The sequence below is a fragment of the Pipra filicauda genome, unplaced genomic scaffold, assembly GCF_003945595.2.
Source record: "Pipra filicauda isolate LSUMZ 115617 unplaced genomic scaffold, ASM394559v2 scaffold57_size4234018_pilon, whole genome shotgun sequence".
NCBI lineage: Eukaryota > Metazoa > Chordata > Aves > Passeriformes > Pipridae > Pipra > Pipra filicauda.
The window spans coordinates 2,429,731-2,445,641 of record NW_024104731.1 but is presented as its reverse complement, the minus strand read 5'-3'; the positions used below and the strand labels follow the sequence as shown (position 1 = coordinate 2,445,641).

The 15,911-nt window shown below is 37.5% G+C and overlaps 1 protein-coding gene across 3 annotated transcripts in view; it reads left to right on the top strand.

The window, feature by feature from the left end:
• Nucleotides 1–15,134, top strand: part of DPYS (dihydropyrimidinase) — a 35,201-nt gene extending 20,067 nt beyond the window's left edge. For all 3 annotated transcript variants that reach the window (XM_039387612.1, XM_039387613.1, XM_027717530.2), the window contains 4 exons: nucleotides 1,598–1,740; nucleotides 11,155–11,362; nucleotides 12,897–13,002; nucleotides 14,870–15,134. In XM_039387612.1, coding sequence (XP_039243546.1) covers nucleotides 1,598–1,740; nucleotides 11,155–11,362; nucleotides 12,897–12,971 — 426 coding nt within the window. In that variant the 3' untranslated portion in view covers nucleotides 12,972–13,002; nucleotides 14,870–15,134. The remainder of the gene's footprint in view (nucleotides 1–1,597; nucleotides 1,741–11,154; nucleotides 11,363–12,896; nucleotides 13,003–14,869) is intronic.
• The last annotated feature ends 777 nt before the right edge of the window (nucleotides 15,135–15,911 follow it).

The following is a 15,911-nucleotide window of genomic DNA, read 5'->3' as shown; positions in this document are numbered from 1 at the left end:
CATTTTTTTCAACTGATGAAATGAAAATAAAAAGAAAGAGATACCCACAGTTTCAATTTGATCAGCTCTGTATTTTTTCCTCTTTGATCTCTCTCAAACTTAGCTGTTGGAGGAGTTTCTTCACTGGGTATGTGCCTCTCAACTTCTAATTTGGGTTTTAAGAAATGCTTCTTTAATGTGTGCCTCAGCTGTGTGATATGATGAAATGAGCACTTTCAGATCTCACTGATTTCAGATTCTCAGCATCAACACAAGAATGCTCAGTGCTTTTCAGGACCATGTTTGATTTGGGGGACGTGAGGCAATCTATTGAGGGATCTGCTGCATACTGGGTGTTATGATTGTTCTGGCTAAAAAAAACCTGTTCAGTTCTGGAGGCTCTAGTTCTATTCAATATTAAGTTCTCTTGTGGTAATGAAGTCGTGTTGATAATGCACTGTGAAGCATATTACACTGGTCACAGTAGAATTATCTACCCCACACATTGGTAAGCATTTGCTCCATGATCTCTCTTGTTTATTGTTTTTGGGATGTTTTATTCAAAGGACACACATTTATGCCTATGTTCAGGTGTGGCATAGCTCTAGTGTGATTTTTTACGACGTAAACTGAAATTTAGCTTTGTAGGAAAGTGAGACATGAATATGTACATCAGTGTGGCTTTTGAACAGTGTATCCTGTTGGGCAAGACAATTTTTAAAGAAGTTCTTCAATTGGTATTATCCTCCCTTTTTTCACTGGTAAAATATTACACAGCTGTGTAATGTTTGTCTGAGAGCTTCCTCCCTTCTCACACACCATTATTTAGAAGAGTAGTGTTCAGCATTTTCATTATGCTTTTCTTCTCAGATGACTGCTCACAGACATACAAACATGTTTTTGTGACATTCTGATTCCTAGACATTCTGACTGTGCACAGTATTACTGCCAGTGTAGCTGACTTTCCAAGCAAACAGCAGTCATGGAGACTGGATTAAATTAATTACATAGCACTGGACAGTCCCAAGACACATATACATCCGTTATGATTTTCCATTTTACTGATGTGTCACATCAGCAAATCTGTTTCTTATACTACTTGATTTCAACATTTACTGAACAGTACTATCCTCTCTGTTATTGCTGAAGAAATTTGCAAATCAGTTTTCCTATATTACACATTGTACCTCGCCTCTTCTTCATCATCATCTAGACTCTCCTTTATCCTGTCTCACTATTTTCCAAAACCTAGATACCTAGGATATGTTTCCTGAGGAAACTACTGAACAGGAGTATGGATTTAAAGCCAGCTAAAACATTTGATTTCAGCTGACATATGACTGGATCCACAGAGCATTTGGCTTTAAAGTTGTCTTTTTTTTTTTTTTCCTCTTTACTGTGGGATAAAGTAAGATAAAGTTATGGTATTCAGTGAAAGTACATTGCAGTATGGGCATCTGAGACAAATTGTTATTTTTACTTCTTTTAAAATCTTCAGTATGACATCAAAAAAAAATTGATGTGATGTCACTCATTCTAGCTTTTTCAATAAGAGGAACAGTTTTTTCATTCCTTGTTTAAAAAAGTAATGAGTTTGTTTTTGTGTACTCTTTTACAGTACAGTGGAAAAATGGATGAAAACAGATTTGTAGCTGTTACCAGCACAAATGCAGCAAAAATCTTTAACCTTTACCCAAGAAAGGGGAGAATTGCTGTAGGTTCTGATGCTGACATTGTAATTTGGGATCCTAAAGCTACAAGGTATGTATGGGAAATTATTTTCCCCCTATCCAGCCTTTCTGCAGGAAAAAATATCTCAAAGCCTTTGTAAAACAACAAGCCTTTCAGTGAGGTTATGATGTCTTTCAACAGCACCTCACAGGAATTAATTATAAGTTTTTTGTCTCCTACAATAGTGTATGTAAGGAGAGATCTTTAATCCCCAAATGGATTAAAAAGTATTCTCCTAGATTGCTGACTAAGTGCAAAAATTAAAAAGTCTGTACATTATGCAACCAGGGCTTGATATCCTCAGAGTAAAAATAATCATTTTGAGATTTTAGAGTAACTCTGTTCAGTGCTGGAATATGTTTGTCTTCCTCCCACTACAAAGAGCAGGGAGAAGAGCTTGTGTTGCTGCAGGATGACCCATTAAAAGCTTGCGGTTTGAATTTACAACTACTTCAGACATATTTAAATCTGGGAAACATTTCTGAAGCTCAGTCTGTGCATGCTTATGCTTTTATTTAAGTTTTCTGATTGTGTGCACAGTAATTCTGCTAAAACAGAGTTTGTCACACCAAGAACAGATGCACAAAAGGTGTCCTTTTGTCTCACCCTGCATGACTTGATGCCATGGTACATTTTTGCTAGAAAGAACAGTGTCTTTCTAAGAGCCTTAATTCACACAGTGTACTGTGCATTATAGCTGATTCCTGTCTTAAGGTACATTCACAGCATCAGCCAGCTCCTTGCTCAGGATACTATAAATATTTCAGGAATTACATGTCTTGAGTTTTGCTCTGGCTCTTGTGCCCATTCTGGTCTTGTTTAAACTGCCTGGACATGGTCTGGCAGCTGGATGTCACAGAGTCAGAGCACCTGGGGAGTTGTCCCTCTTAGCTGAGGTGCCTGTGGGCTGTGTGAGTGCATCTCCACTGTTCCAGCGCTGAGCAGGATAACTTAAACCTGCAGGCACTTTAACAACTGACTCTTACCTCTGACCACTCATGCACAGAGCAGCAGCAGCAGGTCAGGAGATGTGCTGGGCTGGTGCTTTTGTCATGGGGTCAACTTCAGGAAGCAGTGTGAGCATCCAATGGTGCTTTCCAGCCACATTTTTTGAAAAAAAAAGTTGAAGACTCTGCTCATGGTTGAGGAAAGTTTTGAAACTAACTGGGCATATCTAATTTTGGTGGCCAAATAGATTAAAAAAAAACCCTAATCCTAGATTTACCTTACAAAAACAAAAATTTCTTGACCAATTTCCTAATTTTTTAATTTTTGATAAAGCAATTCTCATGTCAGTATACTAATGAGTACCAAAAACATGTGAGAATGTGAAGAAAAGTGTTCTTTGCCTTAAGCTGCAATGTTTGAACACGTGGAGGTTGCTATTCAGAAGTCCCACAAAAAACTGGCAGCACCAGCAAAAGAAGTTGCAGGAGTCTCAACAACCCAAATAAACATAGAGGCCTGCCCAGTGCTGGGTCAGGGAGATTTTCGTGTGCATTATGCCCTCTGGCATGTTGAGCAAGCATATTTTGAGATACCAGCAATGAGATATTTCAGGAGACTGGAGCTATGAACTCTGACTAAAAAAACCCCTGAAGGATTGTTTTCTGACCTCACTTCTGCTCTGCCTGGGGACAAATAAATCTAGAAGGATAGCAGAGTTCTGACAATGTTCTCAAGGTGCTTTGTCAGCTCCTGTAGTTATCTTTTTTGCCTCCCAAACATTCCTTCTGCTTCTCTTCACTCTCCTGAGTACTCTAAATACCTTTTTGCCCACTGCAGCTGTGAAGGTGCAGTTTTAATGCAAGTATTTTTTTTAACATTAAACTGTATTTTCTTACTGAGCAAACTGGTTTTATGTTCAGACAGGGTTTTTTTTTTCCCCTAATCTGGTGCTGTTCCCATCGTTTATCCATTTGGCTTCGTACAATTGTGTGAACTACATGAGTAAGTATAAATAAATCTCACTGGTGCTTGTCTATTCATTTCACCACAAATCCTGAAGAGGGCATAAACAGCCCAGCAGAAAAAAAAGAGATCTCACTAATGGACTTCAGCCATTTAAGATGTTACACAAGGTGCAGCTTCATGTGCTTTGTTGACTCTGGGGAGTGATTTTCAGTTTCACAATAGACTTGTTCCTCTTTCTTGCTTAGTCCTTCCTCTTTTGTGCATGCCTTTTTTTCTTGTTTGCAAATCTAAATCTTGTAAGAGAAAAATGTAATTTTCCAGTTCTGGTTTGATGTTGTGCTGCTATAGTCTTAAAATACTGACTGATACTAGCCTAAAGAATTAGATAATTACTGGAGTATTTCTGTGAGGAACTGATATTATCACAATCAGAGGAATTCTATAGGGAAAATTCTAGAGTAATTCAGAAAGGTAGTGAATCTCTTCAAAATACAAACACTTGTATCCCTACAAAATTGACTGCATTTCACCTCCCACATCATTGCACAATAACAGCATGTTGGGTGCTATTTGGGTATTCAGAATTTTCTCTTTCTAGGTTGCAAAAACCTAGTGAATTCAATGTGACAGCTACACAAGCTGGGAGCAATTGCAATTCAAGGTTCTGCTTCCAGCACTCTGCCACTTCAGCTGAGGTTTTCCTTTTAAGGGTCAGCTTCACTGACTGGTCTGTTTCTGTAGCAGTTTCTGGTAATTTCTAGAGAAAAGACTACGTGAACGATTATGACATTCATTACTCTATTTAAAAGCATCTAAATAATGGTTTTAGCAGGTCTACATGACAGCAAGCATTATTGGTAAGAAACATTAAATGTACAAGTTGGTTAGAAACTGCATTTCAAAAGACAGGTTGTGGATCCTGCCAGATGAGGTCTATTTCTTACTTTCCTTATACTCATTGCATTCATAAAAGATCACACAAATACCAAACGGACCTGTTGGCTTATTGCAAGCCATGTCCCACCAAACATCATCTTGCAGACCTCAACACCCTCAGCATCCAAAGTACAGCCTGTGCACACAGGATTGTTCTGTGAAAACTCCTTGGGAAAATGCATGTAGGCAGCAAATGCGTACTCCCTGTACCATCTTATTTTAATCTGTGCTTTGATCAAGAATTGTTCATTGGCTTCTTTCAACTGCACACAAATAATGTAACAGCCCCATGTCTGTGAAACAAAAGCAACTCTAAAGGCTTTTCCAGGAGGAGAGAGCAGAGTAAGCAAGGAAAAGGGAATATCACCTGTCAGCAAGTCAATGTCCTCTATAGCTGATGCCTTTAGCTATTTGAAAGCAAACAAGAGTACAAAATCTCCAGGGCTTGTTTCAGAAATGCTCAGCAAGGAATCTGAATACTGCAGTACCCAATTCAGGCAGTGAAAAGAGCTGAGCATCCCTTGTAAAGTAGGGGCAGAAGATCCCAAAAATCTCATAAGAGACGTTCAGCCCCCAGCAGATATTAGGGCTCAATAAATTCACTGTAGCCTGTTGGAGCCTTGCAAATAAATTCTGGATCAAGCCCCAAAGGCAAGATCAAATGGCAAGATAAAAATCTTGTCTCAAACAGAGTTTAACTTTCTAAGTCCAGCCACTTCATTATAACAATATGCAGTTTGGGAAGCCTCACTCACCAGTTTTTTTCCCCCCCATTAAATATAGCTGAAAAGTTAGATACTTCTGACTGAGGAAGCTGAGCTGGTTGTGCAGGTAGCACCATCCTCTTTCAACTTTGCTGGAGTGTCCCTCTTTGGCAGGCCCAGTGTGTGCCTCACGTGTGCTGGTGGAGATGGGCTCAGGCCCTGAGCACAGCAGTGGTGGCTGCACCCCAACTAAACAGCTGCTGGAGCAGGGTCCCTGGTCAGCAGGGATACAGGAGTCCTGAGGTAAGGATAGGAGGAAGGAAAAGGACAGGTTACTCTGTAATCTACCTGCTATGAAATAATAGGAAGCTGTGTTTTCTACCCTGATTCCAGTGTTTATGCATTTTGGGGGAAATAGCGACTGGATGTGAATCAGTGAGAAGTCAGAGTTCCCCAGTCTGCTGGCATATGTTTCCTCAGTGCCTTTGTTTGCATGTAGATATGTTCATGGATAAATCTTCTGCATTTATCAGAACCAAAATCTGCAGCCTATGTCTGCCTCATTTGTAGTCAAGTCTTCAGCCTCAGAGGCTTAAGTAGGGACGAGTTACAACATTTAAGCACTCTACCAACCAACTGCCTGTAATTTTTAGTAACATGAGAGAGGAAGAAACCAAGATGTTAGCAAAAGATTAGAATAAATAATTCTGCGACTGTCTTTTGATGAATGAGCATAATTTTGAATACTGAGTGTGTGGATAACTGCATCTAGTCACAATGAGGCAAAATGAAATACTGTGGCATACAAATATCTATGCGTAGCTCAAGTATGTTCTGGCGTTTTCAATAGTCCCATATTCTTTTGCACAAGTGAAACTTTGTGTATGCGTGAATGTACACTAATTCAGTAGAATTAGAGTTCCTGCCAAAGGCCTCTATCTCAAACTGAGAAAACACAGAGAAAGAAACAATAGACAGAAATTAAAATGTAGGAAATTCCATTTAAACATAAGAAATATTTTTTTTGCTGTGGGGGTGATCAAACACTGGCACAGGTTGCCCAAAGTGATTGTGGATCTCCATCTTTGAAGGCACTTAAACCTCGATTTAACATGGCCCTGAAAAACCTACTTTGGCTGACCCTGATCAGAGCAGAGGGTTTGGAATAGATGATCTCCAGAGATGCTTTCTAACCTCAGTGACTCTCTGGTTCTGTGAATTGTAACAAGATAAGCCTCTCTGAGAATACATGATGTACGTCTCCCTAGTAACTTGCTGTCTCCAAAATGTCAGTTGTTCTCTTTAGGGAACTGAATCTGAGAAATGTTATGAAAAAAAATTAAATCTTTCTTATATTTCTCTTCTATAATTTTGATTTTTTCTCCCTGGTCTCCAAGATCTTCTTTAGTCATTGAGTAGACTAATCTGTGTTTTCCTCTCTTTGTATGATTTTCTACAAGCTTAATTTCTCAATGCTGTTTTTCTTCTGCCCACAGTTTGATATCAGCTTGGAGTGATTGGTAGGACCAGACTGATAATTTTGTTGACAAATGAGTTACTTACCATAATTAAAAAAAAATAAAATTGTTATCATTCTCTACCTCCCTTAAAATAACAAATTTTAGAAGATATGCTCACGTGAAATCAAGATCTTATTCCTCAGATAAATCACTTTGACTTGAAGCTCCTAAAATTAACTTCCTGCATTTTCTTGCATCTGTTGTTTTATCCACAATTCTTAATTCATTTGGTTACTCAAAAGCAATGTTTATTGAAGGTGTTTTCTAAGAGGCTAAGAATACAACTTTGCAAATAGTTACCTGAATATATTTGCATGTGCAGTTATTGCAATTCCTTAATATAAAGTAGAAAATGAGTTTTTAATCCTCATATAGGCTTATAGCCAGTGGTTTTGCGCACAGATTTTAAGACTTTCTTATTTTTGTCTTTTTTTCCCTGTTCTATGCCTTTCTTTTTAATAAAACTTAGTCTTAATTATCATTATAAATAACTGATGACTCAGAAAGCACAGAAAATGAAAGATCTATTTATTTTTTTCTAGATTTTAGAGAAGCAGGTTAACAGGAGAGAGAGTTCAAAGGCATTGGAAAGTGGTGTGAAAAGGCAACTCGCAAAGGCTGGTACTACCCTTAGCAAACTGGCATTTCTCACCTACCCCCAGCTCTGAAAAGCTTAGAGTTATTGCACTGTAAGCACTGAGAGAAGTTGCTTACAGCTCAAATAGTCACTCTTATATAAGCTGCTTTTCTAAGGCAACTGTCAACAAAGCAGTTGTTTTCAATAATGGACTCATGTAATTTTAGCCGACTTTATTACTGTGTTTTAAATGAATTATTTAATTAATTATAAAATAGGTGTCCTCCTTTACTGAGGCATTGAGCCTCTGTTCTTCCTTAAGGGTTGTCATCTACAGCTTTTCTTCATATTCCAGTACCTGAAATTTTAAAGAAAACTGGGTGAGGTATATATTTAGTTTCTATTGAAAGTAATGAAATTCTTCATTTGCTTGTGTCATCTTGAAAAATAAAGGCATAATCCTCATGACAGTCAAAGTTTAGGTTCTAGAGATGATGTAGCTTCCTACATCATCTATGCATTATGAAAGGTAGAAGATCACTTCTATGTCTCAGTCAGAGACCGAAATGCTAAATAGTGAGTTACAACTGGGCAGGAGGGGGACCTGGATGAAGGGAAATCATTAGACATTGCTGTTTGTTGAGATGAAAACTGGTACCTCTAACTCCTTAACAAAGCTTTAGGTCATAACTTTTGAGCTTACTACCTGTAGAGTCTTGAATTTCATTCTACATATTGCTGCATTAGTCTAATCTGCTACTCTTTTCCAAATTTTCAAGCTGCAGTTTGTAGTTTATTTAGTTATAATATTCTAGGAGTGTCTGTAAAGCCCTTTATCACTTAAAGTATAAATAAGGACAGTATTACTAGCCACAGAGAAAATCTGGTAATTACTGTTAGACTAAATTACTCTTTGACTCTAAATTAGTTTGACAGAAGCACTCTGTTGAGAAAAAGACAACTTCAGAAGCATGTCTTCCTCTTTGGTACTAGAGGAATATCAATATTTATATTAATAGCTTCAAATATCTTTGCAAGCCAGCTATATCAAAAGCTGCTGAAGTGAACTGCACAGAAACACTGATGTGAGTAGGAAAAATAAAGGACCTGATGTCTTTGCAGTATCCTCTTTCTAGAGGAGAATGTTCTTTTAAATTATGAAATAATCATTCTGTTCTCAGTCTCAATTTGGGAGTTGTTTGAAACAAGAGCCACTGTAAATTAGAACCAGAAATAGAGATTTTTACAAATTTTATTTAAAAAAATAAAATACATATTTTTAAGCCTGGGGTCAGAATCTGCTCTCTCACACTGAGTAATCCTTTATGTCAGACATCATTTAGGATGCTAGAGACAGCTGTTAAATTGTACTCCACTATGGTGGCAGTCTTGATTTTTTGGATTATTAATAGGTTACAACTGCTCTTGCCATTAGCTGAGAGCAAACTTTAGCATGTTGCTAAGCTGCCTGCTACTGAAATTGGTGACACAGCAGTAAACAGTTTGTTGCATAAGGTTGCTGAGTTGTAGGCTTCAAACTCAAGCACACAGTCTAGTTCTGTTTTATTTGATTGCCCACTTGCTACCTGAAACTTTCCCTCCCATTGATAATGTCAAAGGGTTAAATCACAGATAGATTTTGGTGATCTCCAGCAGGCAACTTGATCTCCAGAAAATGCAACTTGACCTAAGGCTTGTTTCAACAGAAGAGTTAAAAATTAGTTCTATCCAGGTTTGTTGTTGAGACAAGCTCTGGAAATGTATCTTTTAATATTGTAAGGTTTAGCTGTACAAATGGATATTACTTTTAAATGTGCCAACTTCCATTCATTTTGTATCCTTAAATGAAGGATGTACTTATCTCTGAGGTCTGTTTATCTCTAGTGATCCTGCCCTAGAACATTTAAACAGCTCACATGTTGAGTTGAAGGGTCTCACTTATTTTTATGTTTGTTTGCTGAAATTACCTTTTGGATCTTTCTTTTCGTGTCCCAGTGCTATTATGCAAATAGATATGATGTATACCTAGAGAATTATAAAGATAATTATACTACAGTTGTTCTTATTTACTGTTCTAGCAATTGGACCCATAAGGGTAATGCAATAAGCTGGAGGAATATGGGAACATATTCACATATGTTCACATATAATAGCCTTGTAGGGCTATTATAACACCCATGGATAATGTTATTTGACAGTATTCATAGGACTGAAATTGAAAATGAGATGTTTAACTCTTTCCACTAAGAATCTACAAGGTGATGCTGATACTGGTGAGCAGGCATGCATAAGCTTTCTGTCCAAGGTGTGTTGAATAAGGAAAAGTTTTTATTCCTATGGGCAGATTGGTCATAGAGAGTATTTCTACATACACAGCCTTTGAAAAGTCAGTTGCCATAAGATTTAAATGTAGCCTTTAGCAAACCAATTTCTCTTAGGTCAACAGAATGATATGAAAGGAAAACTAGGTATCCTTCCACAAATTCTTTTTTTCCTCTGTATAAATAATAATTTGAAATATTTAATATGTGATAACTTTTGAAAATTGCTATAATTCAAGTAAGATATAGAATTTTTTTGTGGTTTTCTCATTTTGTTAAGCAAAATAAGGTTTTAGAAAATTCTTCTCCAAATAGATAAATACTTTAATCTATTAATATTTCATATTGCTTTTGACTTTGATAATTCCTTTGCAAAAGATGTAGTCTCTGGAATAATATGAATCCATATATATGTATTATAATATAGGCATGATAAGTTTTTGATTGTGTGAGCACCTATACCGGAAAAAGTCTGACTGGTAGCCAAAAGCATGAAGCTTTCTTCTTTTCAGAAATGACAAATAATAAAAATATAAACTCTCCAAACTATATATATAGAAAAACTCTGTAGATTGGATACAGGAAGTTAATAAAATAATTAACTAAAATTCAAAATTGTTTGAACTGTTGTAGATACAGTACACAGTCATTAGCTCAGTAAGGAGAATAGATAATAAAGGAAGTATACACAGCCTGCGCCTCCAGATGCTAATGTCAGCTCTAGCACTGACTCTGCCTTTAATGTACCCACTTAGGGTTGGAGAAGTTGTATAGAAAAATGGTAATCATATAGAATGAGGTCTATATATACAAAAGCAATAATGTCATCACTCAAATGAGTACTGTTGAGGTCTGAAACTATAATTTGCTTAATACCCTTGAAGGAAAGGTATGTAGAAGTGTGATGTTGTCATTATTATTTAGCAGCATTGAAATATTTGAGCTGTCAATCATCGAGTCAATCCAACTCACACTAAGAGTTACCAAAAAATCATTATCATCTGCTGATTTTCCAGTGGAATGTTCTTTATGCTATTTGTGAGTCTCAACACATGAAATATTGCAGCCATGCTTTTCAAATTTGAAATTGCAAGTCATTCCAGCTAAAAGGTCAGATTGACTGAATTGCGCATAGATATTTGCTTGACAAGGCAAAATGAAATCATGTTATCCAAAGAAAATGTTGCAGCCTGATTTTTTTTTCCACTAATCTCTTTTCTATTGGAAAATTTTGCATTTCAAGGCTGCAAAGTTCTGTCTTTTTGACTCCTTCTTTATTCTTTAGAAATGCAATTACTGTTCAATGAAATGTTATTTCTCTATCCTATTTTTAAAGCTGTTCATGATGTACTGCGCAGTGTCATAGTTTAATAATGTTGCTAAATTTTCTTCCTGTATAAATTTATCAAAAGCTTATAATGAAGTGAAATGCAAGGATCATAGTAATTTTGAGTATTGTTTTCTAAACGCAGGACAATATCTGCAAAGACGCACCACCAGGCAAATAACTTCAATATATTTGAAGGAATGGTCTGCCATGGAGTCCCAGTTGCGACAGTTTCTAGAGGCAAAGTGGTTTATGAAGGTGGAGTTTTCAATGTCACAGCAGGAGAAGGCAAATATGTCTCCCGTCCACCGTTCCCTCCATATGTCTACAAACGAGTCAGGCAGCGGGAGCAGGTTAATTAAACTAATAAATCTCTGTAATGCCTTGTACAACATGAGGATAACTAGCTCTTGGGAAGAGAGGTTTGGGGATTCAATGGTAATTTTCCTTACTAATCAAAATATGCCAAGGTGGGAGGAAATGAAACTAGAGAACTCAGTGTTTATTGCTCTTTATCTACACAAAAATATCATAGACTAGTTCCTGCTCTTATGGTAGTCTGTACAACTCGTGAAATAAGCCTCAGTACTTTCTAAAATAGACATGTCCCACTTGCAATAAAAGTGGACAAAGTTTTGCTCCTGAGTAATCTGACCAACTGCTGCATTTCATCACTAATTTCAGTGAAAATCAGAGAACCTTAAAATCTGTGGCAAGAAGTCTTGCACCAAGGAAGAAATCAATAATTTTCTAATTCTTTCATGGATCGGATCTTTGGAGCTAAACCCTGTAGAATATTAAACACTTTGCTGTGTTACAGCAAGAGTGTGTTAAAAACTGAACACGTACAAAGCACACTGATGGACCAAGCAAGATAGCTGTGTTCAAGCTCTTGTTATTTATTTTTTTTTAAGAGAAATATTGCAAATACCTGAAGGTTGAATTTTCAGTGCCTATTTACTGTGCAAGCATTCATGATGCTTTTGTGTCCTTAGCGTTACTTACTGTGAATAGGATTTTCAAAAGCACCCAGAGTAAGTAAATTTTAAAATGTACCTAATCAGTGGAATTCACTGCAGGATCTAAAAGTTGAATCAGATTAACATCCATGTGAGATATGACCTAGTGAAAAGCTTCCAAGATAATTCTGTATCTTTCTTTCTGCTATTGTCTTTATGGACTGAGAAGAGCATGCAAAAGTGGCTGAATGAGGCTTTCCTCTAAAGACTACAATTTCTCAGGAGGTAATGAGCTGCCTACAAGTTCATACACATAATTACTAGATAACTAGTATCAAAACTAAACTAAAATTTATAAGAAATCTGATAATTACACAATTCGTAAGAATTCCATTAACATAGCGGTTTCCATTTCCCATCAAAGGTAGGAGAATTTTTCCTCAACCCAAACATCAATTGCAGCATGTCTTCAGAAGTGATTTTTCAACTAGCTCGGCCTCCTGTAGCCAGCGACTGGAATAGTGGATGGTAAATATCCACACAAGGCAGAATTTGCTTTGTTTCATTGATATTTATTAACATCTCTTACCTGTATTAAAATCGTCACTGGAAAATGTGAATACTTTAACAAAGAGAAGCATCCACAAAATGAGGTGGAACACGGTCATTTGCTTCTTTAAAAAAATGGATTTAGAATTGCATTGTTACAATGTCGAACAGATCTAACCACCCAGCTCCTGATGAAAGCTGAGAACTGAACAGTTTAATTCCAGTGCAAGGGATCTTTTTCAGAGAGAAGTTTGGTGAAAGTATTGGGATGCATTACATAAAAACCTGGGTCATCATAGGACTGCTATTTTAATTGTGTCCAATTAACAATTTCAAGGGGAAGACAAAGTAACAAAAAATTTAAAATATTTTATTGCAGGTCTGTCAGCCTGCTCCTGTCAAGAGAGCACCATATACAGGCGTGGTCTCAGGAATATCCATCATGCAAAAATAATGTGCTCATTCACCAGTTCTGGCTCTTGCAGGTAACCATATCTTTTGGTTAGTGAAAACTACTTTATTTAATGCTACTCTGAAACTTCAAGAAATCAAAAGTGTAGCAGGCTGCCTAGGCAGTGACAGGCTTGTCTGAAATAAGCCCTCTCAGAAGCTGAGTTGTCCCGGTATCTGTAAATTTGATGAAAAAGTGTGGCAGTCCAGGTATGGAGAGCATCTTTCTGACTGGAGCATCATTTAAAAAGTTAAGCTGAAAGAAACAGATGGAGTTTAACTGCTAGACTGAGCCGTGGGTATAAAGGCCCATAGAAAACCTGAGTTCAGTTATAAACGGGAGTACAAACAAAGCATGAATGTTTGGGTGCAAATTTACAGAAAAAAACCAGAACCACCAACAAAAACAACTTGATGCAAAAAAAGAAATTTGTTGGTGTCCCTGTGTTACAGACAATAACCCTCCAACAAATGTGCTGTTTGGGTTAAACTGATAGATTTGTTTTGCAAGGACAAAAGCTGTCTTCATGAAAAGAGAGGGCTCCAGAGAGACCTTAGAACAGCCTTTCGGTACCTAAAGGGAGCCTATGAGAGAGCTGGAGAGAGATTTTTTTTACAAGGGCATGTAGTAGTAGGACAAGAGAGAACGGCTTTACACAGAGAGTAGGTTTAGGTTAGATATTAGGAAGAAATTCTTTACCATGAGGTTGGTGAGGCCCTGGCACATGTTGCCCAGAGAACTTGTGGATGTTCCATCCCTGGAAGTGTTTAAGGCTAAGTTAGATGGGACTCTGAGCAACCTGGTCTAGTGGAAGGTGTCCATTCCCATGTCAGGTGGGTTGGAACCAGATGATCTTTTAAGTTCCTTCCAAGCCAAGCTGTTCTACAATTCCATGAATAGTGGTGCTGCAGTCAATGACAGCAGTGGTCTAATGGCTGGCTGAGTTAGTGTAAGCTCATCTCTGCTAACAAGGCAATAGCACCTGGCATCTCCCCTTCCCTCCTCTCCAGTGTTCACAGTGTGTAACTCGGTTAATGACAGTCTCTCACCTGTATATGCCCTGGTGCTCGGCAGACCTTTGAGCTGACTTCCTTGCTAAGTGAGCAGAAACCAACTAGCTTCTTTCTTCTGGGTTAGTTTTTGGTTGCCTTGATGAGTTGAAGTGTCTCCTAGAAGAACCTAGCAGAGATCAACACAGTGCAGCATATGGATGGGATAAGGCAGCTGGGGGCAAAGACTAGGTGACAACACTTAACTCTTTAACAGTTCAACAAGAAGAGGAAATGCTTCAGGAAGAGGTAAAAGAACTAGGTAAGACCTTCAGCAAGCACAGTTGAGCCATGATGTTGCTGTATGCCAACTGCAGCTTTAATGTTTTCTGCTACAGCAGAGGAGTTGATTAATATGTTTTGGGGGAACAGTGAGTGGCAGTAAGCATGACAAAATCCAGGCTGCGGTTTTGGGTGCGTGTGTGTACCAGCAATGACACCAGCTAGTTTGAGGGATGATTTTCCAACAGACAAATATAAAGCCCCAGCTTGCACCTCACATAAAATGAGCCTGTTCTTAGTGTTAATTAATATGGGCACAGGAACAAATCTGCTATAGTGGGAGGGTAAAGTTAGCTTTTCCACATTTCATTGTATCATTCCTTTAAACCTCATCCAGGGCATCAGTAGCAGCAACAGAGTGCAGCATCCCATTTGTTTTCTCTGTCATAAGGGAGAAAGGTTTTCTAATAGAGAGGACTAAAGGCTAAAGCTTCAATAGAGTGAGGGAGCAATAATCGTTTTTTCTAGCTCCTAGCACTGTTTCTCCATTATTACCTCTCTGAGTGACAAATTGCAAAGAAGAGATTTTCTTTCGAAAGATTATATCATATTGTATTTTTTTCTCTGTAGATAAAAGCAAATGAAAATGACCCTGCTGTCCTCAACAAAGCAGTGCCTTCTGGGTCCAACAGTCAATCTACAATCAACTTCTCAAGAGCCAAGATGAAACAACAGTAACCAATAAGCATTATGCTTGGCTTCCTACATAAAAGTTGTCATTGCAATTTCTCTGTAAAAGTAATTTTGTTATAAGAACTGGAAAATTCTTTTTAGAAAATGGAGTAATAATAAAATAATAACTACAATTATAGTGTGGCAACAGCTCTGTACATTCTTAAAAGTAAGTAAGTTTGGGGATGATATTTCTTACTGTTTATCTTTAGAAGGTATCAGCTACCCAGTAAAGTAAAAGCAATGAACAATGGTCTTTAAGCATTTTCTAAATTATTGCTCTGTTGGGTCACAGGACATGAATCCTAATTCTCTACTTTCATGTGTTAGGAAGATCTCTGTTGTGCTTGACAATGTGGTGAATTCTGTTAGCAGATGCTGAATTTTAGTTTTTAATTTTCCCTTCCTGGAAGGGGTCAGGTACAGAGAAATGCTGATTCAGGAGAATACTCATTATTTTAGAGCTGGTGCCACATCTCCATGTCACTGTCTTTAAAGAACTTTATATATTTTTTCCCTGCCAACTACACCACAAAGCATTTCTTGGTGTGTTCAAGTATTCCCTTTGTTGCACCCTAGGCAAACCTATGCTAATCATACTCATAAACCTACAATACTGTTTTGTGTTCTGGCTCTATGGAGAGACATACACCCATCACTTGAAGGCTTATGAAGTGGGATCACCAGAGCAAAAACATAATGCATTAATGTCAAAACCCTTTTTTTTTTTTGAAAATGCGAGTTTTTTCCCAATGTAACTCATACTTTGGGTGTTTGTAGGATAGAATTCCTGATGAAAAAAAAATCTCATTTGCTCAATTTATTTGATTTCCCTTTTGAGACGTAATTGTGTTTTTAGAAGCATGATTCTGTTACCATGTCTAGACAAGTTTTGTCTTGGAGAACTTGAATGTTGTTTAAAGTTGCATTTTCATATGTA